At 40.1% G+C, this 27,845-nt stretch overlaps 1 protein-coding gene across 1 annotated transcript in view; it reads left to right on the top strand.

The window, feature by feature from the left end:
* Positions 1 to 27,845, top strand: part of MUC2 (mucin 2, oligomeric mucus/gel-forming) — a 76,124-nt gene that overhangs the window by 4,751 nt on the left and 43,528 nt on the right. The window contains exons 5-35 of the mRNA XM_064659778.1: positions 132 to 241; positions 461 to 677; positions 1,135 to 1,260; positions 1,957 to 2,074; positions 2,399 to 2,537; positions 3,177 to 3,287; positions 4,293 to 4,362; positions 4,946 to 5,083; positions 5,660 to 5,824; positions 6,352 to 6,446; positions 7,333 to 7,459; positions 8,116 to 8,371; positions 9,266 to 9,318; positions 9,592 to 9,701; positions 10,131 to 10,282; positions 10,719 to 10,857; positions 11,408 to 11,518; positions 11,826 to 12,005; positions 12,998 to 13,237; positions 14,373 to 14,529; positions 15,506 to 15,634; positions 17,399 to 17,546; positions 18,306 to 18,349; positions 18,916 to 19,113; positions 19,498 to 19,527; positions 19,892 to 20,386; positions 21,119 to 21,358; positions 22,441 to 22,632; positions 23,815 to 24,369; positions 25,748 to 25,987; positions 26,938 to 27,180. Of these exons, the coding sequence (XP_064515848.1) occupies positions 132 to 241; positions 461 to 677; positions 1,135 to 1,260; positions 1,957 to 2,074; positions 2,399 to 2,537; positions 3,177 to 3,287; positions 4,293 to 4,362; positions 4,946 to 5,083; positions 5,660 to 5,824; positions 6,352 to 6,446; positions 7,333 to 7,459; positions 8,116 to 8,371; positions 9,266 to 9,318; positions 9,592 to 9,701; positions 10,131 to 10,282; positions 10,719 to 10,857; positions 11,408 to 11,518; positions 11,826 to 12,005; positions 12,998 to 13,237; positions 14,373 to 14,529; positions 15,506 to 15,634; positions 17,399 to 17,546; positions 18,306 to 18,349; positions 18,916 to 19,113; positions 19,498 to 19,527; positions 19,892 to 20,386; positions 21,119 to 21,358; positions 22,441 to 22,632; positions 23,815 to 24,369; positions 25,748 to 25,987; positions 26,938 to 27,180 (5,328 nt within the window). The remainder of the gene's footprint in view (positions 1 to 131; positions 242 to 460; positions 678 to 1,134; positions 1,261 to 1,956; positions 2,075 to 2,398; positions 2,538 to 3,176; positions 3,288 to 4,292; positions 4,363 to 4,945; positions 5,084 to 5,659; positions 5,825 to 6,351; positions 6,447 to 7,332; positions 7,460 to 8,115; positions 8,372 to 9,265; positions 9,319 to 9,591; positions 9,702 to 10,130; positions 10,283 to 10,718; positions 10,858 to 11,407; positions 11,519 to 11,825; positions 12,006 to 12,997; positions 13,238 to 14,372; positions 14,530 to 15,505; positions 15,635 to 17,398; positions 17,547 to 18,305; positions 18,350 to 18,915; positions 19,114 to 19,497; positions 19,528 to 19,891; positions 20,387 to 21,118; positions 21,359 to 22,440; positions 22,633 to 23,814; positions 24,370 to 25,747; positions 25,988 to 26,937; positions 27,181 to 27,845) is intronic.

The raw sequence follows: 27,845 nt of genomic DNA, 5'->3' as shown, positions 1-27,845 counted from the left end.
AGACACTTGTGTCTGACGTGTGTTTGACACCATAGTAATTGTTTTCCGTGATCAGAAGAATCCCATGAATCAGATGCAACTTGTGGTCAATTTTTGGGGCTCAGCAAGTTCTCCAAATTTTTTTCTCATAGATGCAAGCTACAATTCAATTACATATGGGAATTTGCAGAAGATCAACAAACCCAATGCCAAATGTGAAGATCCAGATGAAACTCAGGCTCTTCCAAGCTGTAACGACCATGTGAGTATTTCTACTGGTGAACTTCACTTGCATGGACACATCCTTGTGCTACTGGGAGTTAGTTGCAAGGAGCTTGGAAGACTGTCCATTCCAGGCCAAATGATTACTTTTCCTTTCTTGAATAACTGTTCAGAAGACAACAGTTTTTATACAAGATAGGAAGTGACAGAAGCTCAGATGTTTACAAATCTCTCAAACATTATTACTCTTTCTCCTTAGCGTGACGAGTGTGAGAGGCTGCTGACTTCCTCTGCATTTGCTGATTGTCGGTTCCGTCTTAATTTGGAAACGTACATCCAAGCCTGCATGCAGGACAAGTGTGCCTGCAGTGGTACTGAGGACTCCTTCTGCATCTGCAGCACCATCTCTGAGTATTCTCGCCAGTGTTCGCACGCCGGTGGCCGGCCGGGTGAATGGAGGACGCAGAGCTTTTGCCGTAAGCAACGATACAAATTTTACAAAGACCCAAATATTTCATGGATATAGAACCACAAAACATTTAAATTCATTACTTCTTTACAAAACCATTGGCGTATATTATAAATTTCATTCCAGGAGTACAATAAGTTACATAATGTGTTCTCCCTCTTTTTTTTCTTCTATTACCCTTGTTATTAAGAAATCTTTTTCAACAAGCAGAATTTCAGTTCCCATTGTAAGACTGAGAGGGCTGATACTGCTGATGACCGAGATAATTTGATCTATTTGAAACCAAAAGAAATAAATGTATGAAACAGGGAAAGCACTTCACAAATAGATGAACATGCTTTGCCAGGTGGAGTCTGGCTTGAGACATCGCTGGCTTGAGAGGAATAGGGTATATGATCTGTGGTTTCTGAGGGATTATGGATATTCCACTCAAATAACTCCTGGTGTCTTTCTTATTCTTTCAGCCAAGACCTGCCCTGATACCATGGTCTATAGAGAAAGCAGCTCACCCTGCACAGATACTTGCTCACACTTGGACATCAGCAGCCTCTGTGAGGAACACTACATGGATGGTTGTTTCTGCCCTGAAGGCAAGTGTTATTCTGCCTATTGTGCGTGGAACAAAACCAAGAGCTCTGGCAAAGAAGATCATAGCTAAAATATTAAATATAGTCAAATTATATCTTAAAAATGAGTTCTGCTCTCCTTATTTTCCCCTCTAGGGGAACATAAGATTTTTTTGAGGCATAAGATTTTTTTGAGGCAGTCATAATTGATTAATTAATCAATTATTTTATAGTTCGAACATATTAACACAATGAGATGTAGTAAATCTGCTTTTTAATTCTCAATAAGTGAACTTCTGATAATATATAGAAAATCAGCCTTTTTAGGTTGAATAATTCTGAGACAAAGGACATAATTTACCAGAGTATCAATTAGGGACTGAGATTGAAATTCTCAGATTTACTGTCAGCCTTGGGAAAGATTACAATGATAGTCTTCAGAATATGCCAGAAGGACTGAAAATCTAAACATATAACATTCTGAGATCGTTCCTGTATAGTTACAGTAAGCTTTTTTATCTGTGTATAGTTCTATAAATGAATAGATTTGGATTTTCAAAGGTGGATAAAAGTGTTTTTCATGTGTCTTACATTACAAAAAGTAGAAACACTATTCTTCACAATTTTGATAAACTCAGCGTGTGGCAAGTTGAGAGTTTCTCCTCTGTGGAAATTGCTTGTTTCAAAAAGAGCTGGAATAGTTAATGTTGTGTTTTACAGGAACTGTGTATGATGATATTACTGGAAAAGGCTGTGTACCTGTTAGCCAATGCTACTGCAAACTCCTTGGAAAGCAGTATGCACCTGGAGAAAACATTTCCAATGAATGTGAAGAATGGTAAGGATCCTGGTTGTGAATACGCTTTTCTTTGAATGGTTGTAAGTGGGTCGGTGTTCTTCAAATTTCCACTTGATCATAAGAGACATCCTGAAAACATTCTGAACCTGATGTTTATGTTGCATGTGTGTAGAATCAAATTTCTGAAAAGTTTTCTTGAATCTGTGGAATATGCCAGGGCAAATCTTAAGGAAATGGTCAAAGATACAGTTTTAAACAACCTGGGGATATCTTGCTGTTTGCTAGGTATACTGATGCTTTCAGTGCTCTCAGCTCCTGTAATACCTACAAGCATTTTTTTTATTATTATTTCTCTGTTTATAGCACCTGTAATTCAGGCAGATGGACGTGCAAAGATTTACCTTGTCCAGGCACATGTTCAGTGGAAGGAGGTTCCCATATTAGGACCTTTGATGGGAAGAAATACACCTTCCATGGAGACTGTTACTATGTATTGGCCAAGGTACTGTGTACTGTAGGGCTGTTCTCTTGTAGAGTATATACAAGTGTCTGTGGGCTGATATGTAACAGCTGTGAGTTATTGTTTTGTTTCATGGGGGTAAGGGAAGCAGAAATGCTCTAAGTTGTGCTATAAAGTTCAGGCTTGGCTGTAATAGCCCTAGGGGGAAGCTGGGGACTTATTGCAGTGGGTGATTAACTCAGTCTGATAGCTATGCTGTCATTATCCAGTGGAGTCCTTTGTGTATCAAAAAGTCACTCTGGCTACATGGACAGGTAAACTGCAAAAATTGGCAGATCTCAGGATCAGAAATTCTTAATCAGTTCTGTAATAGCTGTTTCTGTGTCTGAGTACTGAAGTCAGCTAGGGAAATGAGGTAGGCAGCTATTTCATTCATCTGTCCCCAAAATATCTAGTGCCTATTCTTCTAGAGAATGGCAAAAATCTTGTTGAACTAGAAACCATGCCTCTGAATTTGTTTGAAAGAATGTTCAGCTGTAAGAGCTAGTGCTGACATGGTGGTCTTAATAGCTAATGTCTGTAGCAAAGTTATTGTGACAGATAAATTTAGTTTTTGTTTGGAAGTAATCTCTTGAGATTTTTTGATTGGACTAATGGACATTTATTTCCCTGTGATTGTAGGATACTGCAAATGACAGTTATGCTCTCCTGGCAGAGCTGACTCCCTGTGGCTCCACAGACAGGCAGACCTGCTTGAAGACTGTTGTGCTGTTAGTGGATAACAAAAAAAATGTAAGTTTTGTTCTATGGGTTCTGCTAGATATGTTGCAAATCAGCATATTTCCCTTATTGTGGAGGAACAGTTAATTCTTCTGGAGTTGTTATTGTGGATAGATAAGGCACCTCAGACAGGCTAAAGAACAACTCAGGTTTCTGCCTCGAGAATCCAAAATAGACCTAAACTTAACAAAAGGTGAAATTCAAAAGAACTGACATTTTCCCCTCTTCACTCCTCTGCTCTGTGCTATATGATTATTCTCACAGTATTCCAGATATCTGGAAGCAAGAATCCCATTCTTCTTCCCCTCAAAGTATTTTACTTTATTCAGATATAGTTTTATAGATATTTTTCAGAAGAAATCCTATCTTTAAATGTTGATACAATGCAACCTTCTCAAATATTCAATTTAGTATTCTGTTTGGTTGTGGTAATATATAGATTATATTTATACATAATTTTACACACATGTACACATAATTTTCCTCATGTATTTCTGGACTTCCATGTCTTTGCCAGCATAACTAGAACAAAAGAAAACTGAATCAGAAACCAATAATTTTATATTTCTGTGTGTACAGACTAGCATTTTATGAGGAAGTTTAATAAACTGCTTGGAAGTTTAATAAACTGCTTTCTGACCATGCCGGAATCATACTAAACCATTTCACTGAAGCTCTGCCACATGCTTTTATAAGGAATAGGAACTTGCTACAGATCCTGAAGACCTAATATTTTCTTCTACTTGCTGAAACCAAAGTGCCCAATATAAATGAGTTTTATATTTCATTACTGTTGTAGGCAGATGTGAGCGAAACACTGAATAGCAAGACAAAACTGTACTTGTATCCTTCAGGTCTGCTGCCATTTAAATTTTCAGATGGTTTCTTCTTTTCAAAAATTTAAAGTTCTAGTCACAGCCTAAATGTGCAAAAGGCCTTTCTTGTTAATTTGCCTTTTATTAGTTCCTTTTCCTCTCAGTACTTGGAACCTCATTGATTCTATTTGCCATTGTACAGGTGGTGGTTTTCAGATCCGATGGCAGCGTGCTACTGAATGAGATGACAATGAATGTGCCTCATGTGTCAGGTAAGTGACACAGCCTTGTATCTCCAGTCACACCTGGCTTCTCATATAGGAATGGTTTTTTTCCTAGGCAAAAGTGGAAGAGTGGCATAGGAAATTTATTCAGATTTGGTAACAAGTTGGGGATGAATGTGATTTAATAGACATCTGAGGATTTAATGGGATCACTGACTCTGTATAGAGTGGATGACTGAAAAAAAGTCCTTTCACTTTTTTCGTACCTCTTGAACATACTTTGGCATGTAGCTTGGGAAAAAGGAATTGCCATGATGGAAAGTTAAAGCAGATAATTTACCTTGCCTGTGAAGAGAGGTATTTAGCACTTTCCAAGTTTGGCTACATGGTGTGGGTATGCCATTTGGTTCTGATGCCAGAGAAGAGTCACTACAGGTAATCAGCGTTTTAAATTAGTGAGGACCATCATCATATCTAGTAGGCCAGTGATTTTTAAAGGAAAAAAAAAATTGTTAATTTGATCCTGGTCTCAGAGTTTTCATGACAGGTGATACCTTAGAATCTAATAAAAAGTATTTCTTCTGGCAGCTTGTGTGTGTATTTACTGCACAGTTCATGTTTTGTTTTTCAGCCAGCTTCTCAGTATTCCAGCCATCTTCCAACTACCTTGTTGTACAAACACCTTTCGAGCTTCAGGTGCAGATCCAGCTGCTTCCAGTCATGCAACTGTTTGTGACTGTGGATCAATCAGCTGAAGGAAAAATTCAAGGCAAGTGTCTATTCAAAGAGGAAGCAAAGTCATGCTGTTCCACAGCTGAAGATTCATGTACTCTTTACATGAGAGATAACTCATGCTACTTGTTGATTCAAGAAGAGGAAACTGAAAGCAGAAACCAAATCATTGAAAGCAAATGGACTCAAACAAACTAGAAATGTGTTTTTAGTTTTTCACATTGAAATGATCTATCACTCTAGTGCCAGTACACAGATATTTCTTAGAATATTCCTTACTTCTATATTCAGTTTCATTTTAACTATACACAAAAACAGATTTTTGGTGCCTTTTGTGTTTTCAATATCATCAGAAAGCGTAAAATTACGGGTTGAGGTGGTAATCTCCTGAGGCAGAGATATCTTCATGAAGATTATTCTTCTCAAGAGGTTGAAGATTTAAAATAGGCCTCCTAAAACTTCAGTATTTGTCATTTGCATCAATATTGAGGTGGAATAATCAGCTGTATGAACTTCTGTTTCTAGTGTTTGTGACCAGTTGTCCCTTTTCTTTGACCTTTTATTATGAGAATGAGTAATGATTATGTAAAATTTTTACCTTCTTTTCCAATAGGTCTTTGTGGAAACTTTAATGGAATGGAAGGTGATGATTTTAAAACAACCAGTGGGCTGGTAGAAGCTACAGGATCTGCCTTTGCTAACACATGGAAAGCTCAGTCCATCTGTACAGACCAGGCAGAAAACCTGGAAGACCCCTGCAGTCTCAGCATTGAAAGTGGTAAGTAGATGAATAAGTCAGATGGTTGGCTTTTGCCAGAATGAGCAGTGTTTGCTGGATATTACTGCAACAGGCAGTAATTTTTAGATTGATATCTGCACGTATGTTCACATACAAGCACTCATTTCCCACCAAACTGAAGTGAAAGTTTAAGGGGTGATTGTAGAAGGGTCCTGAGCCGGAAGATTGGGAAGCAAGATCGTTAATTTATATTATTTGTAAAGGCGCTTGTATTTCCTAGTATTGTTTATCATTATGTTTAACTTAGCTTCAGGGTACTCAAATGGAAAGGGCTGTCACAATTCTGTGTAAACCAGTTACAGCAGTGGGATACAGGTTTTGATTTTATTATTACACGTTTCTGAATCAAAGAACAGAAATATATGTGCAATGATTGCATGTAGTTTCTTCACTCCCCAAAATGCAGTTTTCTAATTTGTATTGTTGCCCTGCATTTATCTGTCAGTGTAACTAGACGTGGCACAAGCGAGATAAGGAAATGTGATGAATTTCTCTTTTTTTTTCAGCAAATTATGCTGAGCATTGGTGTTCTTTGCTGAAAAACCCAGAAGGTCCTTTTGCAACATGTCACTTAGTCGTTGATCCTTCAGAATACTATAAGGTATTGTAATCTTGCACGCTTTTTAGTACTGCACTATTTCAGATGGTTAACTATAGACATTTAACATTGTTCAAATGTTTGAGACATTACCCAGTAGCTTGCCCATAAGTGGTGGTGAACTCTTTGCATTGATTGACTCAAGCAGCGTAGCATGCATATGAAGTATCTCCTCTGATGAGATTCTTACAGGGTGCTGCTGAAGTTTGCTTTCTTGTATTTTGTATTTAATGAACATTTTTATTGGATTGGATGTTTGAACTGAAAAGAAGATTCAAGAGATGCAAATGTGCACTGACTGCCCTTAAACATTAGCTGCTATAAAGTCATGGAAAAAAAATTTCCTATATATTGGTTGGAATGTAACACCAAATCATTTTCATGCCAGAATCTCCATGATTTTTTTTCCCCTGTGCTCGTCAGTGTTGAGCATAAGTGAGGCTTACCTAAGGAAAAAGAAGAAATACCTAAGTTATTTCTTATACTTGGAACTCAGTCTGAGCTCAAATGTTGTGAAGATCTTCAAAGATCTGGTTAATATTTTACCATTATGATTTCTAATTTTTGTGGATCTCTGCATTTCTAATTTGTAACTGAGAAAGAACAGTATCAATATCCTTTGAAAAAGGTGTTGTCAGGAGGCTGGATATTTTTTAAAAGTTCAAGAGGCTTGGCTTAGGTTAGAAGTAAGCATCCAAACATTTTCATTGTGTATGAAATAAAGCAGCACTTTCAGTCTCTGGTCTTTGTCCATTCCTCCCATTGTTCTCTGGTCATGGGAATTAATAAACAACATCAGGAAAAGTACACAAGATATTTTGTTACAACCCAGTTGCAATTGCCCATTAGTTTCCTGTGAGCTTACTGACCCTTTCGTTCTTTTTTTCAGAAATGTAAATATGACACATGCCTCTGTGAAGATAATGAAGAATGCTTGTGTGCTGCCCTGTCCTCTTATTCGAGAGCCTGTGCTTTCAAAGGAATCATACTGGAAGGCTGGAGAGACAGTGTCTGCAGTAAGTATTGGAACTGTAATCCCTGTGGAATTAATTAGCCATGAGAAAGAAGCAGGCTCTCTCTGAATTTGGTTGTTAGTGATCTCAATGTTAAGGGATTTGGAGTATCTTAGAAAGGTCTAATGGACCTAAAAGAGACAATGTTTATAATGTTTACTAATTCATGTTATATTCTTTAGCTGTAATTTGTTCATGATATATTTAAAAGTAGAGAGCATTATTTTTCACTTTCACCTTCTTTCCCTAGTTTGAGTAATAATCTCATTTCTTTGATTAATGGAATCCCAGCCATCAGGGCTTTTATGTTGCCTTTGTTTATCAGTGTCTTTGTTTATCATCATGCTAGCTTTTCATCAACAGTGTGGTATTGTTGAGACTAGGAGCTTATTATATTGTGCTCTCTCTCTCTGATTATCAGTATGTGAAATAAATAGAGGTATGAAAGAAACTATTAGTAACAGTTAAAAATAAGTCTTCGACTGGTAAAGTTAGGTTAGTGTTACTTGTCACTTCTTATATTTTTGTACTTTAATAAAATCTAAGGGAATGTTTTTATCATTACATACTGCACAGCCAAGGAAACCAAAATGGAAATGTCAAGGCTAAATTGTCCATCCTGCATCTCTTATTTATCATTTTGTTTATTTTCCCTCCAGGCAGTGAAGTGTCTGCCTGTCAAGGAAATCAAGTCTTCCTTTACAACATTACAAGGTGCCAGCAAACCTGTCGTTCCCTTGCTGATGGTGAAAAGTATTGCTTGCAAGACTTTGCTCCTGTGGATGGCTGTGGCTGCCCATCTGATACATACCTGGATACACAGGATAACTGTGTGTCCATCTCTGAGTGCCCATGTTATTACAAGGGATCATACCTGGAACCTGGGGAATATTTTACAAAAGATGGAGACCGCTGGTATGTTTTATTGTGGCTTCTTGTTTGTTGGGATAAAAGGCTTTAAAAAATTGTTTGTTAGGTGTAAGGTGCTTAGCTTTTTTGGTACTTAATGAACATTTGTAATACATTTCACAATATCTTCATGCCGAGCAAAGTATTATGCTTTTGCAATTTAATTTATCAGTAATTGAGAAGTGCAGCTTGCTTTGGAGGCCTTCACAGATAAACACTACTTTGAAGCTGCACTGTTAATAGGGCTTTGTTAAGCAGAGGTGTGAAAAGAAGAAAAAAGGCCAACTATATGTTATGTTGCTGTTTCCTTCCCTGGCAGAGACAGATCACTTGTGTTTTCTGTGGGAGGAAGATCCCCTTGATATGTATTTAGTATAGCATAGGCTTTTGAAAGCAACTTTTCACGATTCTGTTGTATTTTGCCACGAACCTTGGCAATTGTTTGCTGCCTGAGTCATTGGTGCAAACTGTTATTACCTTCTCTCGCCCAGGAGAAGAAGCATACAGGCCAACAAATTAGCAGCATGTGACTTGAATAGGCATGAAAATACATCGTGTATCCAAATGAAGTCTTTGATTTAAATTCTCATTCTTATCTGTTTCATTATTATCTATTTCCTGAGCCATCAAAAACTGCAATATTAAGGATTAAAAAAGTGCGTGTTACTCCTTAAAACACAACCTTTCTGTGCATTAGACCTAAAATCTTGCTACACTTTTTCTCCAATTGAAAATTCGTGACTGTGTTTCAATACAATTGACCTGAAATATCAGTAGAAATTATGCAGAACATCTTTGATAAATACTCTCAAATTTATATAAACCAATCCTTAGACTTAAGTTGAAGACACTGAGCTTGTTTGGTTTTTTTTTTAATTTCTACTTACTTCACTTTTTTAGTGTTTGCCGAAATGCAAAGGTCCAGTGTACCTCAGTGAGAATAAGAATGAAAAGTAAGTGACATTCTATAAAGTAAAATAAAATAAAAACCGTAACCAACCTTCAAAACCAAACTACTTTCCTTTTGAATTCTCCACTTACTTGTTTTGTGTGTTTTTTTCTATGTAAAACATTACACATTTTCACTTTGTTCTCTCTTCACTGAGCCTCTTTTTTTTCAAAAGGATAGAGCATGTGCTGAGATTTCTGTCTCAGTAACTACCATGTTTCACACACATTTCTTTTGCCTTTTCTTGACTGATCTAAGCCAACAATATACCTTTCAGGTGTAGAAGAATGTTCTTCTAACAAGACATTCTTTGACTGCGATGCATCCTCAGAATGGACTTCACAAACACCTGTACAACTTAGCTGTCATACCCCTCAAACAAATCATGTATGTATTCAAGTTTTCTTCAGGTCATGTTTTCTTTATTCTGTATTCTCTAAATGACAGAGTGCTACATAGAAAATACAGCTGTAACTAACAGTTTATTTCTCTTTGGTTTAAATCTTACGTTTTTTCTCCCCAATGATGTTAATCTGTTGCCATTTTCATGATGAATCCCCTTATAGTTTCCCTCTCCTCTTTCTTTTTACTGTGTCTTCAGTAGAGTTGTAACTCCCAAGGGAAATAGGATTTGGGTTCTTAGACAACCAAAACAGAAAAGAAAAACATTACCAACCTAGAAAGAAGAACCTTATAAAACTAATAAATATTAGGCTGTTTGGTTATAAATGCAGTTTTTAAAGTGTACTTGTGAAGAAGTGGAATTAAAATGCAGTACATTATCATAAGGTAACCGTTTCTCCTTATATTCTTTAGTTCCAGGCAGAGTGTGTCTCAGGCTGTGTGTGTCCTGAAGGTCTATACGATGATGGCAGAGGAGGCTGTGTTGAGGAGAAGGACTGCCCATGCATTCATAACAACGAGTGGTATTCTTCTGGACAGAAGATAACAGTGGACTGCAACACCTGGTAAATTATAATTTTGAACTCTCTTCTAGAATATATTCTATGCCATGTATTAATAGTCATGTCTAGGCTTATGTATTACAGTGGCTGCGAAAACTGCAACTATCATCTTTTATTTTCAGGAATATTTATTGCTATCTGAGGAGACACAGACTCTGCTGAAAATACTGGGGCAGTAGCTACCTCTGTTTTCAGTAGGCATCTGGTGTTGGGAAAATGCACTCATTTTTTAAATATAAATGTTATCTAAAGATCTTTAGCTGACCAGACTTAAAAATCACGTTATAAGCTTAAAACCAGGCAAAACTGTTGAAATTGAGACTTGGATATTTTGCACATTATCATATTGTATTAGGCAGCTGCTTGGTTTGTTTTGCAGTTTTCCAAATGGTCCACTCTTGGTGATACCTAAAAATTCAACTTCTCTGCTCTTTTCTAGTACCTGCCAAAAAGGGGTTTGGAGCTGCACTGCCAATGCGTGCTATGGGACTTGTATGATATATGGAAGTGGCCATTATATCACTTTTGATGGAAAATTCTATGACTTTGATGGGAATTGTGAATATGTGGCTATTCAGGTAATGCTCATCAGGAGGGCTGAAATGGCATTTGATTGCCTTGAAGATCTGCTTTCCTCTTTGGTTTTGTCATTCTTTATTGTCTGCCATCACTTTTCCTGAGGTGTTCACACATTCTGCTGGGAGAAATTGTGTATTTCCAGTACAGGCAGGCTGTGTGTATGTCACTTTTTCTTCTCATATAGTGGTCATAAACTATATGTAACAGAACTGTTTTATAGTGAGAGCTAACAGCTCATTATCAATTGCAAAATAAATCCAAATTCTAAGTTTAGAAACCAAAGATACTCATATTTAAAAATATATTTGTCAGTTTGTTTTATTGTCCTACTTGCTTTCCCAGGCCAAGACACTGTTTATATGTATGCAGAGAAATCTGTGTATGTGATTGTGAGTCTGTAAAAATATATGTATATAAGATCTCACATTTGAAGCAGCAGTAATGATTTGTACATTGTGAAGACTTAAATGATTGTAATTATTATGACATTGAACTAAAATGAAATATTCAACCTAATTTTCTCATGCTTATTTTTTTCTTTTTCAATAGGATTTTTGTGGTGACAAAAATTCCAGCGGCTCATTCAGCATCATCACAGAGAATGTCCCTTGTGGAACTACAGGAGTCACCTGCTCAAAAGCTATCAAAATGTTTCTAGGGGTGAGTAATGATACTCAATGAGTATATATCAGTATTCAAGTATTACCAAAAAAGTAATACTCCAAAGCCACATCCCTAAAAGCAGCTGTAACCAGTGTTAGAGGCCATATCAAATTAATCTATAAAGGTGTAGATTCTCAGGTGATTAAACCTCTCACAAACACAAGTGCTACACCACTCGTCATCTTGCAAAGTCATCCCAGACTTTGAGCTATTAGTGTCAGAATGAATTGTACTGTTATGAGTGTCTAATATTTTCTCTCATCATAAAAGTTACTGTTACAATATTTCTCCTTTTATCTTTCAGAAAACTGAACTGAAATTGGAGAACAAAGAGTACAAAGAAATTCAGCGAGATGTTGGTGATGATGTGCTTTATTGGAACAGGACAGTAGGCCTCTACCTCGTTATTGAGGCTAGCAATGGTGTGATGCTTATCTGGGATAAGAAGACTACTGTTTTCATCAAGCTGAGCCCCGATTACAAAGTTAGGACCTGTCTGTCTTTTTCTGAAGTAGTATTACGAATAGATAAGGAAACATTAATATTCTTTTATTCTGACTCCCTGTTCAGTTTCTATATCCTCTTCACATTGATTAGCTTGCATTATTACTACCACAGCTTGCAGAGGTGCTGCTGGGGTTTCTTACAGTCTATCACAATGCATTGCAGAGAATGCATAGAATATTATTGCAGTAGAGCTAAACATCTAACACACTCTGAGTTTGTGAACGTTGATAGCCAACCATCTAAAGTAATTTAGGGATGCAAACTGACAGGACAAGCACTTGGAAACCTACATGCAATCTCAACCCTGTATTAAAACCAAACTCCCTCTGCATTGTATGGGGATGGTTCCGGTTTCTGAAAATCAGCATGCTGAATTGGAGAGTATTGAGGCATTGTATAAACAGGGATGTACTATATCTTGAGAGGCTGATGGACCTTAAATAGCTCTACCAAAAATTCGCTACTGAGGGTAGATTGCGAAGTGCTTTCTTTGAAGTAAAAGGGGTCCTGTAATTTCTTTTCCATGGATGAGGCAGTAGTGCTTGTTATGTTAGAAGCTTTTTAAAAAAACAGTTTTGAGCTGAATTGAATTACCTCAGACTTATATTAATAGCTGAGCTATGATAAATTGAGAAGAATGGAAAATAAATTAATTCTTCTCAGCTGAAAAAGACTTGGCCGCTCTTTAGCATTTTAAGTGGATATGGAGACAGAGATATGGAATGTATATGCTAGATATAATTGGTTTCAAGGAGGGAAGACACGGCAGCTGAATAGTTTACTGAGTACACAGACAAATAAAAATTTATTTTCTGTACATATGATTTGGGAGTAAAGATGAAAGTCATCATTTACACAGGCAGTCAGCCGTCATCTTTAATGTCAGTGTTTTGCTCTTACTTTACCAGAGCCTGTTTCTCACTTCCATGGTATATTTAAAAACTTGGATATGTCAATTTTCTTTTCAAGGGCAAAGTGTGTGGTCTGTGTGGCAACTTCGATGACAAGTCGAACAATGACTTTATAACAAGGAGCGGACTGCAGGAGACCAATGCTCTGAAGTTCGGGAATTCCTGGAAACAGTCTCCCATGTGCCCAGATGTCACAGAAGAGATTAAGCCTTGTGATTTGAAACCACATCGGAAGTCCTGGGCAGAGAAAGAATGCAGCATCATCCTGAGCGAAGTCTTCAAAATTTGTCACTCCAAGGTTTGTAGAAGGAAGTAGATGATGGGACAGCACAGTGCATTTCTGTTACTGCAGCAGCAGAGAGACCATGAAAAATTAATGAAGAGATTGTTATTATGAAGTAATGAATAGAGGGATCTTTAATTAAGTCTTCAGTATAGCTACAGGTGTTAGCACATTTCACCTAGCCTTAGTCAAAGTAGGCTGAGCCTCTGTGGCAGTGGGACTGTGTCAGCAGTGGTGGCAGCCCCAGCTGTATGAACCCATATTCATCACCACAGTTTCACTGCTACTGCTTTGCAAGTCAGCTTCATAAATCTACCCTGTCTACGTCATGTTTGCTGCAGTTGCACCACCTCTTGTTGAGAGACAGTCAGTATTATAAGTTCTGAAAGACCTTACGATCATCAGACCCATCTCCTGACAGAAATGCATACTATACTTGAAAGGGTGCTCATGAAGAGTCTACTGCTTCTTGTAGTGTTCAATCCACAGAAAGGATCTCCTTGGAGACCACTGACATCATGCAGTTTAGACAGGCAGCTGCTGGTACTGTGCCTCCAAATGGCCATAGCATACACAGTTTGTTCTTAACTCATAGTAGAAAAGTCACAAATAATTGTCAATTTATTTAACTTATTATATGTTTCTACTTCAGCAGCTAAAATCCAGTCTAAATTTCTCCTCTTGCAGTCCCAAGCAAAAAAATGCCTTGCTAATTTGTCATTAGATAAACTCTAAATACTGACAAGCACAATATTCATATTTGCTATGTAGAGCAGCCTTTCTGACATTGCTCACCACTTGGTTGGCAAAGATTGCTGGAAGATAAGAATTCACTGGCATCAATTCAACTTGGATTTGAGAGCGCTAAAATGGAACTCTGTTAGAAAATGTGGGCACTGCCAAGGACTCTTATTTTTTTCAGTCATAGCAAATTATGAAGGTGCTGTATTTTTTAAGTCTATTATTACCCAAAATATATTGAGCAGCTTCAAGCCTGTAAATGTTTATTTGTGATTTGGTAATTCTTAGAAACGGTCTCATTTCTACTCAGCTGAATTCCCATGTCTCAAGAGCTCTTAAACTTATTTGAAAAATATTGGAGATGAAAATATTTGGAGATGAACTGGGGCATAATTTCTTTCCCCAACAGGTGGACCCAGTTCCTTTCTATGATGCTTGTGTTCATGATGCCTGCTCTTGTGACAGCGGTGGAGATTGTGAGTGCTTCTGTTCTGCAGTTGCTGCTTACGCCCAAGAATGTACCAAGGTTGAGGCCTGTGTTTTCTGGAGAACTCCTGATATATGCCGTGAGTAACAGTTAAACACAAATGTATCTTTCTAGCTGCTGTCAGAAAGTCAGTCAAATAAATCATTAATACTATTGCTGCAAGGTCGTGCTGCCTACACAATGAAATTTATTTTCACAGCATATCAGGGAACAAACAGGACTAGTAAATTTGTATATTTCAATTGTCTTTTATTCAGCCGGGCTTCTTTCTTTTTCCCCTTTTCCCATTTTCACTTTTCCCTCTTTCCCCTTTCCCCTTTCTCTCTTTTCCACTTTTCTCTTTTTGATTTTCCTTTCTGTTTAAAGTCATCCTTCCAGTTGATATTTAGTGAACTGCAACTCCCATTATCTTTTTCCTTTCTCATTTCTTCAAATTATTCAGAATTTGATTTTAGCAAAAAGCATGTAGCACTCCTGTGTAGATGAACCTAATTAATGTTGTGAACAATGTAAGACAGTACTTAAATTAATTTTATTACCCAAAAAGTACTCAAATCAAAATTTTGAGAATGGCAGAAATATAAAATTTTTTAATTTTAAAAATTCATTCTGTTCCAGAATTAGGGCTAATTGTTGGTTTTCAGTGTAAGAAGTCAGTGAAAAAAAATTATAAGTTTCAGTCAACTCTGATATATAAGTTAGTAAAAGCTCCTTTGTCCATAGTCATCTAAGCTGAACTTAAGCTATATCCATAATGACTCATATGCTTGCTCTTGGCCTGCTGCAGGTGACTCACAGCCTATGTGATACAGCAAGATGGAACTATTTTGTATATACTGCAAAAATTTTTAAGAGTTTGCTAGTAGAAATCTTGGGCACCAGAGTTTTGCTGTACCCTAAGTTTAAGCATAGTAGCAGAAAGTCCAGGTCCTATACCTCAAGAGAAATTTTGCTGGCTTAACATGTAAATTTATTTATCTTGTGCCTTTAAAGACCTGATCAGAACTGCATTTGGACAACCCTGTTTTTAATCAGCTTCTCTTTTTTCCCATCAGCAATATTTTGTGACTACTACAACCCTCGCGATGAGTGTGAGTGGCACTATGAGCCCTGTGGCAGTAACATCATAACCTGCAGGATGATTAATAATGTCAGCACCAACTTTACAGTAGCATACCTGGAAGGTAATAAATTCCTTGCCATTTTTGTATTCTGTTTTGTATAACTTTGTGTACCTTTTAATGAGTATGGAATAATCAGTCAGCTTGATGAGATGTTCCTAAATCTGCTATGTTGAATTTGTCTCCAGTCTTACATAAATGTTTTCTATCATGGAATTTATTATTTATTAACATCAGTGGGCGATAGTTAAAATGCTGTCAGCCATAAAACTGGGTCTCTGCTTGGGTAATATCCTCATACATGCAAGATTATTACACCATGGTTATTTTTTCCCTTCTTAAGGTATTTCAGGGAAGGAAAAATCTTTTCTATGGCAATGAAGCAAGTTACTGATAATTGGGGGTTTTTAACCTTATATATGCATCAACTTATAACCTTATTTATGCATCAGATCATCTTGATTTTACTGGATTAATATGCAGCATTCTCCTACCTTTACCCTGGAAAATATCTTTGACATCAGACACACAGATGCTGCTGTATATTGGATTCTTATCAGACATTCTACTTCATTTGTAGATGCCATATTAGTAGGTGAAAGTCCTTGTGCTTGACAACTGAAAAGGAATTTCATGTTATAGTGACTGCAATGATCCAAGAATGTGAATGACTTTACAAATGTCTTCTGCTTTACCACATGGTAAAGTTGGACAAAACAGTCACATTTTTGGCTACACAGTCTTTTGGTCTGGACTGGAAGCACTTATCTCCGGTTTAGGGATTGAAAAGAAATGCCTCAAGCTTGACTTTGCTTTGAACTGCTAATAAAAAAATGAAAAAAAAAAAAGCCACAAAACAAAACCCAAGGGAAAAAACCAAACCAAAACAAAAAACCCCCCCAAAATTCCTAACCAAAATATTTTTTAAAAATCAGCAAACCTCTATGTTTTAAAATAGATTGTCTTAGATTATTAGAAAGATTTGGAAAGTGTCAGAAGGCAGATTATTATATAGCCAATTATCTTTCTAAATTGTTTTTGTTGTTTATCTTCAATAGAAATGTAGAGCATGTCCTACTTTTGTTAGGACATCTTTATTACAGTCTGGCAGTGTAATGTGACTTTAAGTATCAGTTAATTACACAGTACTTCAGTTTAAAGGCTATGTAGAACTCCAGTGTAGTATAAAGAGGATTTCATAAGAGTTTATTTGGAGGCAGGACACATTAAATATTTTTTAAAGTGTATTTATATGAAAAATGCAATGAGAATTGACAGTCAATTAATCCCTTGCAGTGGAGTTTGGATTACTGACCAAGGGTATGGAAAAGTGCAGATAAATTATCAGTTTGAGGTGGAGATACCTGGTCTGTTACAGGCACTTAAACAAGTGCTAATGTTCTAATAAATGTATTAAAAAACTTGTTTGTTAGTGAATTTGCTTCCATATTCCTCACAAAAGTATTGTTGATGTAGTGATCTATAGAAAAACTAGGATGTTTCTTTGTCTTAAACTTACTAGCTGCCCACAGAAATGAATATAAATTAGGGGTTTCTCCAAGATGTTGAAATAGGTAGGAAAAAATAGCTTCCCTAGTTTTCATTACAAAACCCTGGCTCAATCCTCCTCACCCCAGTATTTTCAATGAAAACTGTTTAAGTCTTTTGGAAAGACTAATTGTTCAAGTATTGATTTGAATAGTTTTTGATTTCTTTCACTATGCTTGATTCAGTGAGAATCATTTACCTTCAGAAGGTAGCCTATCACTGAGTTAACTTCTTACACTTTTTCTTCTTCTTGTATACTGGTTTACTTGTCATCAACAGGCTGCTACCCCAGATGTCCTAAGGACAAGCCTATTTATAATGAAGAGACAAACGAATGTGTGCCTGAAGATCAGTGCTGGTGTTACATCGATGGAATTCAAGTTCCCCCTGGGCATGAAATACCCACAGAAGAAAACTGTACAATATGGTATATAAAAATTACAAAAACTCTTGCAGTAATTCAGGAAATAATTTATATATGCTAAGTCCCTCATTTACTTTACTGGGCTTCAAGCAAATAGAGATGAAACTTCAGCTGAAGAGCTAGTATATTCTCGCATTTCATGATTTTCCATAACCATCCAGATTTCTGGTTGGTAGCCTTGTTATAATAAGTGTGTTACCAAATTCATTATTTATACTCTTTGACGTGATATAAATGTCATAATGGCATGAAACCTGGCTGAGTCTCTAGAACAACCTTTTGATTCTTCATGGCTCTGGGAAGAGAGGGACTACTCTGCTTTGCATTCTCACTTAAAACCGGACTTCTGAAATCACTATAATCTGAAATACTCTATTCTAGCCCTGAAAGAGATACTTGAGTCCTAACAGCTCAGTCATAGAGCCTTGCTAATGATAGCACTTATACTGCTGGCTCCACGTGGTGACCCTTATCTAGCTGTAAATTCACTGCTCTGAAAAACAGTTGTTATTGTACTGTTGCAACTTGCAACACAATGTGTTTCATGATAGTTTTAAAATGTTGTACTTAAAGAATGAAAGTGATGACATAGTTTGAATGAAACAATGATAGACAATACTAGAGAATATTGTATCCAGAAAAATACACAGTAGTGTGAATGAAGATCAAGCAAGAAATTTCTGTGTTTCTGTGCTCTTGGCTCTGCTAACAGCTGTCATAAAACATCAGCAACATTTTAATTTTTTAAAATTTTTCTTTTAGTGTCTGTGGCCCCTCAGGATCCATACAATGTAAACCAGTTCCAGGTAAATAATGTTTGGGGTTTTCTACAAACAACAGTTTAAAAATGCATAGAACTGCTAGGTCTAACTCTGCAAAAGAGTTAGTATTGATTTAGAATAATTCTCTCCAGTGCCAGTGAAAGTTCCGAACAAAGAAAATTGGGCAGCACTTTTGTTGAATCTTGCTGTTAGTACTTCTTGTTCAACCTTTATCTCATGTTCCTTCATTTTTTCTCCCCATGTCCTGTATTTAAACTAATGGATTTCACTACAAGAGTTTGCACTTCCTGAATATGTAGTTATTATGGAAAACTGTCAGATAGTAAATTACAATTATTATTTCTCTCAGAACCTTAAAACTTAGTTTCTAAGTTGGTTTCTCCAAATGTTTTATGCAGGACTTGATTAAATATGTTCTCGTGTTACTTTAAATGTAAAGATAAATTAGCACAATATATTAGATCTAAGCTCCAGGTGCAGCTCTGAAAAAGCATGCATAACTCATGTAAATGGTCTCTTTTCCATAAGTTTTTTGCCTTTGCCTCTTACCTGGTAGTAGAAAAATTGCACAGTAAAGCTCTTTCTTGCAGGGTGTCCTTGTGTCATCAATGGAACGAGTTATCAAGTGGGTCAGACTGTGGCACAAGTACAGGATGGTGACATATGTATAACATACATTTGTGCAGAAAATGGTTCTGTGGTTCCAGATAAAATCTACCCTTGTCCAACATCTTCTTCACCTACAGTCCTTTCAACCTCATTTCCTAGCAGTACTCTTACCACCACAGGTAAATCTTCAACAGAGATGTGATTTAAAAATTGTTTTCTTAAAGAAAAGTATTTTAAATATTGAATGTATAAGTATATGGGATTATAGATGACACAGAGCAATGCTTATGACACAGATAGAGCAACACAATTTTATCACACTATGGTAAGAAAGATTTTAACATTTTGAGTTTATTTATTTCTTATAGAAGAAATTGTAACTATAAATGTACAGGGTGCCTTCCTAATTCTGACAAAAATGTTAGCATCTCAATATCCTAATGGGGTAGTAGAAATTTTCTCAGTAGCGTCAGCAAAGGATTATAATTAGGATATTTAAACATACTATTATATTTTTTGAAAGCTTGAAAGTGATGGAGTAATCTCTTTTTGTTCTGTTTCAGTTACCACTACAAGCCATCCAGTGACTACAAGTAAGTTTTAAAATATCAGAGTTAAAAAATGTCAAAGAAATATTTAAAGGAAGAGTACAATAAAGACAATCACTACAGAAAAATATATTTAAAACAAAAATAAATAATTTTTTATAATTCCAAAAGTGTTATTGGTATAGACAGAAGAAGAACCTTTAAATGTGTCAGTTTGGTGATTTTATTTTGATGCAAAACTTCCAGTTTAAAACCCTGGTAATATAGAACCAATTTTAAAACTCTTTTCTTTGGAAAGATGACAAATTGCAATGCATTCCTCTAGTCCTTAATGGAAAAAAATAAAAAGTTGATCTTCTCAGAATAGTCTCTGTAAACTCAGATGTGAAATCTCTGTCTTCTCTTGCAGCTCCATGCTTTGGATTAATCTGTGATTGGACTGAGTGGTTTGACGTTAGTAATCCTGAAGAAGATGGTGGTGACTATGAAACATACGATGAAATAAGAAAACATGGATACAAAATATGTGAAGCTCCTGAAAAAATTGAATGCAGGGCAGAGGATAAACCTGATGTGAGCTTAGAGGAACTTGGTCAGAAAGTGCAGTGTGATGTTTCGTATGGACTAATATGTGAAAATGAGGAGCAAGATGTAACTATGTGGCAACTTTGCTACAATTATGAAATCAGGGTAAACTGTTGTGAGTGGCAAGAAATTCCCTGTGAGATTACACCTACACCTAGTACACCACAAACTGCAACTTCAACCACCACCAAGACAACAGTACCTCTCACCACTACATCCAGGATTCCCACAGAAATTACCACCTCGCCCACACACATCGCTTCAACCACAAGTGAACTAATACCATCAGTCTCCACTCCAGTAACTTCAACATCTCCAGGTATTTAACAGAAAAATACTCTCTGATTTTACCTTGCCATTGGAGAAATAAAGGCCTGTTGACTACTAAAGGCATGTAACCTTTATAGCACATGCTGTGCTGCAAGGAAGTCTTATGCAGGTTTGGGGGTTCTATATTTCTGCTAGAGACAACATTCCTGGAATGACCGGTTGTGTGAGATAAGAGGAGGCCATGCTTCAGGCTGCCATCACTAGAGGCATTATCTGTGTGGGGCTGTGTAGAATTGCTTCATCAGGCTGACATTGCAGCACAGGGAAATGCCATGATAACCAGGCAGGAACATATTCCTGGGTATACTTCCTTCCCTAACCACAGCTTCCCTTCTCAGCTCTTACTCCATGAGTTAGTAAGGTCTTTATGTAATGAGGCAGATACAGAAAGCCCCATCAAGATCAAAAGCACTGCTTTACCCAATCTCCTGAATATCAGATGGTCTTTCTGATTTTGTGAGAATTATCTTCCAGGACCATCCCTAGTCTCTTTGCTAGGAGGAGGAGGGCCATGACCCTGTCTGTGCATAGATTTCAAGGAGTCTGCTAACTGGGGCCAGAAAGGAAGGGCTACTGATGGAAGGAAGGCCTTTCATGTGCCAAGAGTGGGCTGATTGCTATAGCAGCTCTCTAATGTGTAATTTCTGTTCAGTGTGTATCAAGTCCCACTCATGCATCTTGTGCCTTTGTCTGTTTTCTCTGTGCCTGCTGTTTCGAACAGGCCCAGGTTCATCGACACCGAGCACGGCATCCCCTTCAACAAAATCAACAACCACTCCCACTGCAAGACCAGGGGAGACTTCCACCAGCACTGCCAGCACCACAGTGCCCCCCATCAGCACCACCAGCAGCAGCACCCCGGGGACAACCACAACTGTTCCTGGATCAACAACACCCATCTCTACTACTTCAAGCACATCCACACCCACACCAACATTCACCACCACCGTACCACCTCCAGGTACTTCTCTGATCGGGGCTCTTGTATGTTCCTTTAGCTTGGGAGTAATGGAGATCCTTGAACACCTGCATTTGTGCATCCATATGGGATCAGGGATGGGTATAACTGCTGGGTGTCTCCTGAAACATCCTGTGCCCAGAGCTGACCCTTGGGCTGGCTGCTTCAGAAGTATTGAGGATTCAGGGGTCCTTGGGATAGAAGGTCTTGGCTTCCCTGATTGTACAGGGTTTCGAGGAGGTATTTCATCCTGGTGCCCGGCTTAGACAAATGCTGAACTGGTGGGAAATCTTGCTTTTGCTGCTGTTAGACTTCATTCCAGAGGCTGCTAAGAATTTAGTTCTTATACTTGTGTTGTGCAAGTGGATGGGGCTTCGTTTTGTGGCAATGTAAATTCAGGCATTGTTTTGGCAACAGCTGTGCAGACTTTCTACTCATTCTCCTACTCCTTTTCCTTGTCAGTGCTAAGGCTTGAAAGTAGTTATAGAGGTAGGAAGAAAGGACTCTCCTGGCAGGCTTTTGGGAAAGTTTCACTCTGCACACTGCCACTTGATGTGAACTGCAGTCTTTGGTTGATGAGATCCACTATTAGTTGGGAAGTCCTCCATCAGTTTGACATGACACCACAGGAAAATCACATGACAATCAGGCACGAAGATATTCCTGTGCATATTTCTTTCCTTGACCACAGCTTCCACTCTCAGCTCTTACTCTGTGTGATGGGAACGTGTTCTAGGTAATGAGGCAGAGATAGAATTCCCAAGGCAGACTGCAATCATTATACCTCCTTGTCACTTATTGGCTGGTCTTTCTGATTTTCTGAGAAACACCTTCCAGCACCATTCTAATCTCTTTGCTAATAAAGGACAGCCATGACCCTATCCATGAATGGATTTGCAAGGAATCTGCTTCCTGGGGCCAGAAAGGAAGGGCTACTGATAGAGGCCTTTCATGTGCCAAGTGTGGGCTGACCTCTTTCCATCTGTGGCAGCTGCCTAACATGCAATTTCTGTTCAGAGCATATGGAGTCCCACTCATGCATTTGTGCCTTTGTCTGTTTTCTCTGTGCCTGCTGTTTCGAACAGGCCCAGGTTCATCGACACCGAGCACGGCATCCCCTTCAACAAAATCAACAACCACTCCCACTGCAGGACCAGGAGAGACTTCCACCAGCACTGCCAGCACCACGGTGCCCCCCATCAGCACCACCAGCAGCAGCACTCCAGGGACAACCACAACTGTTCCTGGATTACCAACATCCTCTCCAACTCCTGAAGGTATGTTCCCAATACCAATAATTCCCACCAAAACCCCTCCGCCTCCAACTGCAGAAGCAACAAATGATTCTGTGGCTCTGTTGTCATTTTTTGTATTGCTATGGGAGTAATGAAGGCCTAAGAGCACCTGCATTTGTGCATGTCTATGGGATCAGGGATGGGTGTAACTGCTGGGCATCTGCTGAAACAGCCTGTCTCCAAAATTGACTCTTAGGCTGACTGCTTCAGAAGGTACAAGAATTCAGGGGTCCTGGATAGAAGATCTTGGCTTCCCTGATTGTACAGGGCTCCAAGGAGATATTTCATCCTGGTGCCCAGCTTAGACAGATGCTGAAGTGGTGGGAAGTCTTGCTTTTGCTGCTGTTGGACCCTGTCCTTCCTCTGTCAAGAATACAGTCATTGTACCCATGGTGTGTAATTGGAACAGGGCTTGGCTGTGTGGCCCTGTCATTCCGTCTCTCTTTGGGCACAGGCCGTGCAGACTTTCTTCCAGTTTTTTGCCCGTGTTGTCTGTGGCCGTTGGTCCCACTAACCTGCAGTTCTGGGTTTAGGAAGCTTTGAAGGCTTTCTCCTTCAGGGTCTGGGGAAACGATATCAGTATGGAGGTAGCCCCTTTCTATGTACACAAGCTCTGTGCCGCTGGGTTCTCCCAGTGGTACCGTTAGTGCTTGTCTCTGGCTGTCTGTGCACTGCTGGGAAGCAGCTGATGTTTTAGCAGCAGCATCTGTCCTGCGTCTCCTTTCCCTGTGCTCGCACCCATTGCAGTGGCTGTTTTCTCCCTGAGACAGGGAGGTGGTGCACGTGGTACAAGAAGCTGAGAGAGTGGTGTTAGTCCCTGCTTAGTCCTGCTCTGCCTCATGAGTGGCTCTTACGTGAGTGGTTCCTGCACATGAGAGGCCAAACGAAACAATGTTGACCGAGCTGCGAGGGGCAGACCCATAGCTCGGCAGTGCCTGTGTCCTGATTTGGGCCCAGAGTGGTTTGTAGGGCACATAAGGGTAGGCCTCCCCACACAAGTGAGCTTTGTTGTGGTCAGGACTGGCTGACTGCTGTGGCAGTGTCTGAGGGGTGCTGCTGTGTGCAGTGGATGCCCAGAGCCCCACCCATGGGTGAGCAGGTGCTCCCAGCTTGTTGTCTCTGTTCTGTCTGTTTCTAATTGTTCATCTTGTTGTCACCTCCCAGGCTGTGAGTGCATCTGGACGGACTGGTTTGATGTGAGTTACCCGGATAGTTCTGACAGAAATGGTGGTGACTACGAAACGCTGGAGAATATTCACAAGGTCAACCCCTCCTGGGTCTGTGCAAAAGTTGAGAATATTTCATGCAGAGCAGAGAAATTCCCTAACATTCCCATTGCAGATTTAGGGCAGATCGTGGAATGCAGTGTTAACACAGGGCTCATCTGTAACAATAGAGATCAGCACATAGGAGGTATAATACCTCAGCCAGTCTGCCTGAATTACGAGATTAGTGTGTGCTGCACCCCCGACAGACCAGAGTGTCTTCCACCTCATACCCCAAGCACGACAACATCCACAACGAGCAGCGTAATCTCTTCAACAATATCAACAACTGCTTCAACATCAGTGCCAACAGAGACTCCCAGCCCGATCAGCAGCACCACGGTGCCCCCCAGCAGCACCACCAGCAGCAGCACCCCGGGGACACCACCCATCTCTACTACTTCAAGCACATCCACGCCCACACCAACGTTCACCACCACCCTACCACCTCCAGGTACTTCTCTGATCGGGGCTCTCATGTGTTTCCATGCCATGGGAGAAATGAAGGTCCCTGGGCACCTCCACTTTTGCCTCTGGGTGGGATTGGAGATGGGATTAATTGCTGTGCATCCCCTTGAAGTAGCCTGTGCCCAAAGCTGGCCCTTGGGTTGGCTGCTTCAGAAGTGTTGAGGACTCAGGGGTCCTGGGGAGAAGGTCTTGGCTTCCCTGATTGTACAGGGCTCTGAGGAGGGGTTTCATCCTGATGCTCAGCTTAGAGAAATGCTGAGCTGATGGGAAATCTTGCTGTTGCTGCTGTTGGACATCGTTGTTCAGCTGGCGAGAACACATCAGTGGACCCACGGTGTGCAACTGGAGCATGGCTGCGTTTTGTGGCACTGGCATTTCACGTGCTGTTTGTGCAGAGCTGCGCAGACTTTCTTCCCTTTCTCCTCCTGCTCTGCAGTGTCAGTGCTAGTGACTGGCCGTGGTTATAGATATAGGAAGGAAGGATTCCCCTGGCAGGCTTTTAGGAACTGTTTCACTCTGCAAACTGCCACTTGCTGTGAACTGTGGTTTTTGGTTGATGCTTTGGCGGAAGAGATCCACTAGAATTCTGGGAAGCCCTTCATCAGGCTGACATTAAACAACAGGGAAATCCCATGGCAATCAGGCAGGAACATATTCACAGAATCAGCTAGGTTGGAAAAGATCTCTGAAATCACTGAGTCCAACCTATGACCCAACACCACTGTGTCAATTTGGCCATGGCACTAAGTGCCACATCCAGTCTTTCCATTATGCTTCCAGGGACGGTGACTCCACCACCTCCCCAGGGCCACCCTTGCAATGTCTAATCACCCATTCTGTGAAGTAATAGCTACTAATGTTCAACCTAAGCGTTCCCTGGCTCAGTGTGAGACTGTGTCCTCTTATCCTGTCAAGACAATCGTCATTTCGTTCCTGTGCACAGTTCCTTCCCTGTTCACAGCTTCCCCTCTTAGCTCTCAATTCATGAGTTAGTGAGATGTTGTAGGTAATGAGGCAGACATAGAATGCCCAAGCCAGACTGAAAGCATTACTCCTCCTCATCTCTTGCCTGTTGGCAAGAGGTCTTTCTGATTTTGTGAGAAGCGCCTTCCAGCACCGTCCCTGGTCTCTCTGCTAGGAGGGGAGGGCCAGGACCCTGTCTGTGCACAGATTTTCAAGGAGTCTTCTTTCTGGGGCCAGAAAGGAAGGGCTACTGATAGAGACCTTTCATGTGCCAAGAGTGGGTTGACCTCTTTCCATCTGTGGCAACTGCCTAACATGTAATTTCTGTTCAGAGCATATGGAGTCCCACTCATGCATCTTGTGCCTTTGTCTGTTTTCTCTGTGCCTGCTGTTTCGAACAGGCCCAGGTTCATCGACACCGAGCACGGCATCCCCTTCAACAAAATCAACAGCCACTCCCACTGCAAGACCAGGAGAGACTTCCACCAGCACTGCCAGCACCACGGTGCCCCCCATCAGCACCACCAGCAGCAGCACCCCAGGGACATTCTCAAGTTTTCCTGGATCACCAACACCCACCCTAACTACTTCAAGCACATCCACGCCCACACCAACATTCACCACCACCGTACCACCTCCAGGTACTTCTCTGATCGGGGCTCTTGTGTGTTTCCTTGTTGTGAGAGAAATGGAGGTGTGTGTGCATCTCCATTTGTGCATCTTCGTGGGATCAGGGATGGGTGTAACTGTTGGGCATCTGGTGAAATAACTGGTGCCTTAAGCTGGCCTTTCAGCTGGCTATTTCATTTGGAACATGGATTCAGAGGTTCTGGGGAGAAAATTAAGTCAGTGGACTCATGGTGTGCAATTGGAGCGGTGCTTCATTTTTTGGCACTGGCATTTTCATTGTTTTTACAGAGTTGTGCAGATTTTCCTCCATTTCTCTTCATGCATTCCCTGTCCCTAGTAATGGTTGGCAGTGGCTGTAGATGTAGAAAGGAAGGATTCTCCTGGCAGGCTTTTGGGAATAGTTTCACCCTACAGTCTGCCGCTTGACATGAACTGTGGTCTTTGGCTGATGACATCCAGCAGAGCTCTGGGAAACCCTTCATCAGGCTGACATCAGATTACAGGGAAATCCCATGAAAATCAGACAGGAACATATCCCTGTGCATACTTCCTTTGCTGACCACACCTTCTCCTCAGTGCTTACTCCATGACTTAGCGAGATGTTTATGCAATGAGGCAGATACAGAAAGCCCCATCAAGATGCAAAGCACTGCTCTGCCCAATCTCTTGAATATTGGCTGGTCTTTCTGATTTTGTGAGAATCACCTTCCAGGACCATTCCTAGCCTCTTTGCTAGGAGAGGAGGGTCATGACCTTGTCTGTGTGCAGATTTTTAAGGAGTCTTCTTCCTGAGGCAGAAAGGAAGGGCTACTGATAGAGACCTTTCATGTGCCAAGAGTGGACTGATTTCTTTCCATGTGTGGCAGCTGTCTCAAATGCTATTTCTGTTCAGTGCGTGTGGAGTCCCACTCATGCTTCTTGTGCCTTTGTCTGTTTTCTCTGTGCCTGCTGTTTCGAACAGGCCCAGGTTCATCGACACCGAGCACGGCATCCCCTTCAACAAAATCAACAGCCACTCCCACTGCAGGACCAGGGGAGACTTCCACCAGCACTGCCAGCACCACGGTGCCCCCCATCAGCACCACCAGCAGCAGCACCCCAGGGACAACCACAACTGTTCCTGGCTCATCAACAACACCCATCTCTACTACTTCAAGCACATCCACGCCCACACCAACATACACCACCACCATACCACCTCCAGGTACTTCTCTGATCTGGGCTCTTGTGTGTTTCCTTGTTGTGAGAGAAATGGAGGTGTGTATGCATCTCCATTTGTGCGTCTCCGGGGGATCAGGGATGGGTGTAACTGTTGGGCATCTGGTGAAATAACTGGCACCTTAAGCTGGCCTTTCAGCTGGCTATTTCATTTGGAACATGGATTCAGGGCTTCTGGGCAGAAAATTAAATCAGTGGACTCATGGTGTGCAATAGGAGCGGTGCTTCACTTTTTGGCACTGGCATTTTTGGTGTTTTCCCAGAGTTGTGCAGAATTTCTTTCCTTCCTCTTCATGCATTCCCTGTCCTTAGTAATGGTTGGCAGTGGTTGTAGATGTAGAAAGGAAGGATTCTCCTGGCAGGCTTTTGGGAACAGTTTCACCCTGCAGACTGCCGCTTGACGTGAACTGTGGTCTTTGGCTGATGACATCCAGTAGTGCTCTGGGAAGCCCTTCATCAGGCTGACATCAGACTACAGGGAAATCCCATGAAAATCAGACAGGAACATATCCCTGTGCATACTTCCTTTGCTGACCACACCTTCTCCTCAGTGCTTACTCCATGACTTAGCGAGATGTTTATGCAATGAGGCAGATACAGAAAGCCCCATCAAGATCCAAAGTACTGCTCTTGAATATTGGCTGGTCTTTC

Source organism: Pseudopipra pipra, chromosome 6 (assembly GCF_036250125.1).
Source record: "Pseudopipra pipra isolate bDixPip1 chromosome 6, bDixPip1.hap1, whole genome shotgun sequence".
Taxonomy (NCBI): Eukaryota; Metazoa; Chordata; class Aves; order Passeriformes; family Pipridae; genus Pseudopipra; species Pseudopipra pipra.
Note: the sequence above shows the minus strand (reverse complement) of the source record. Positions and strands in the feature narration are given on the sequence as shown.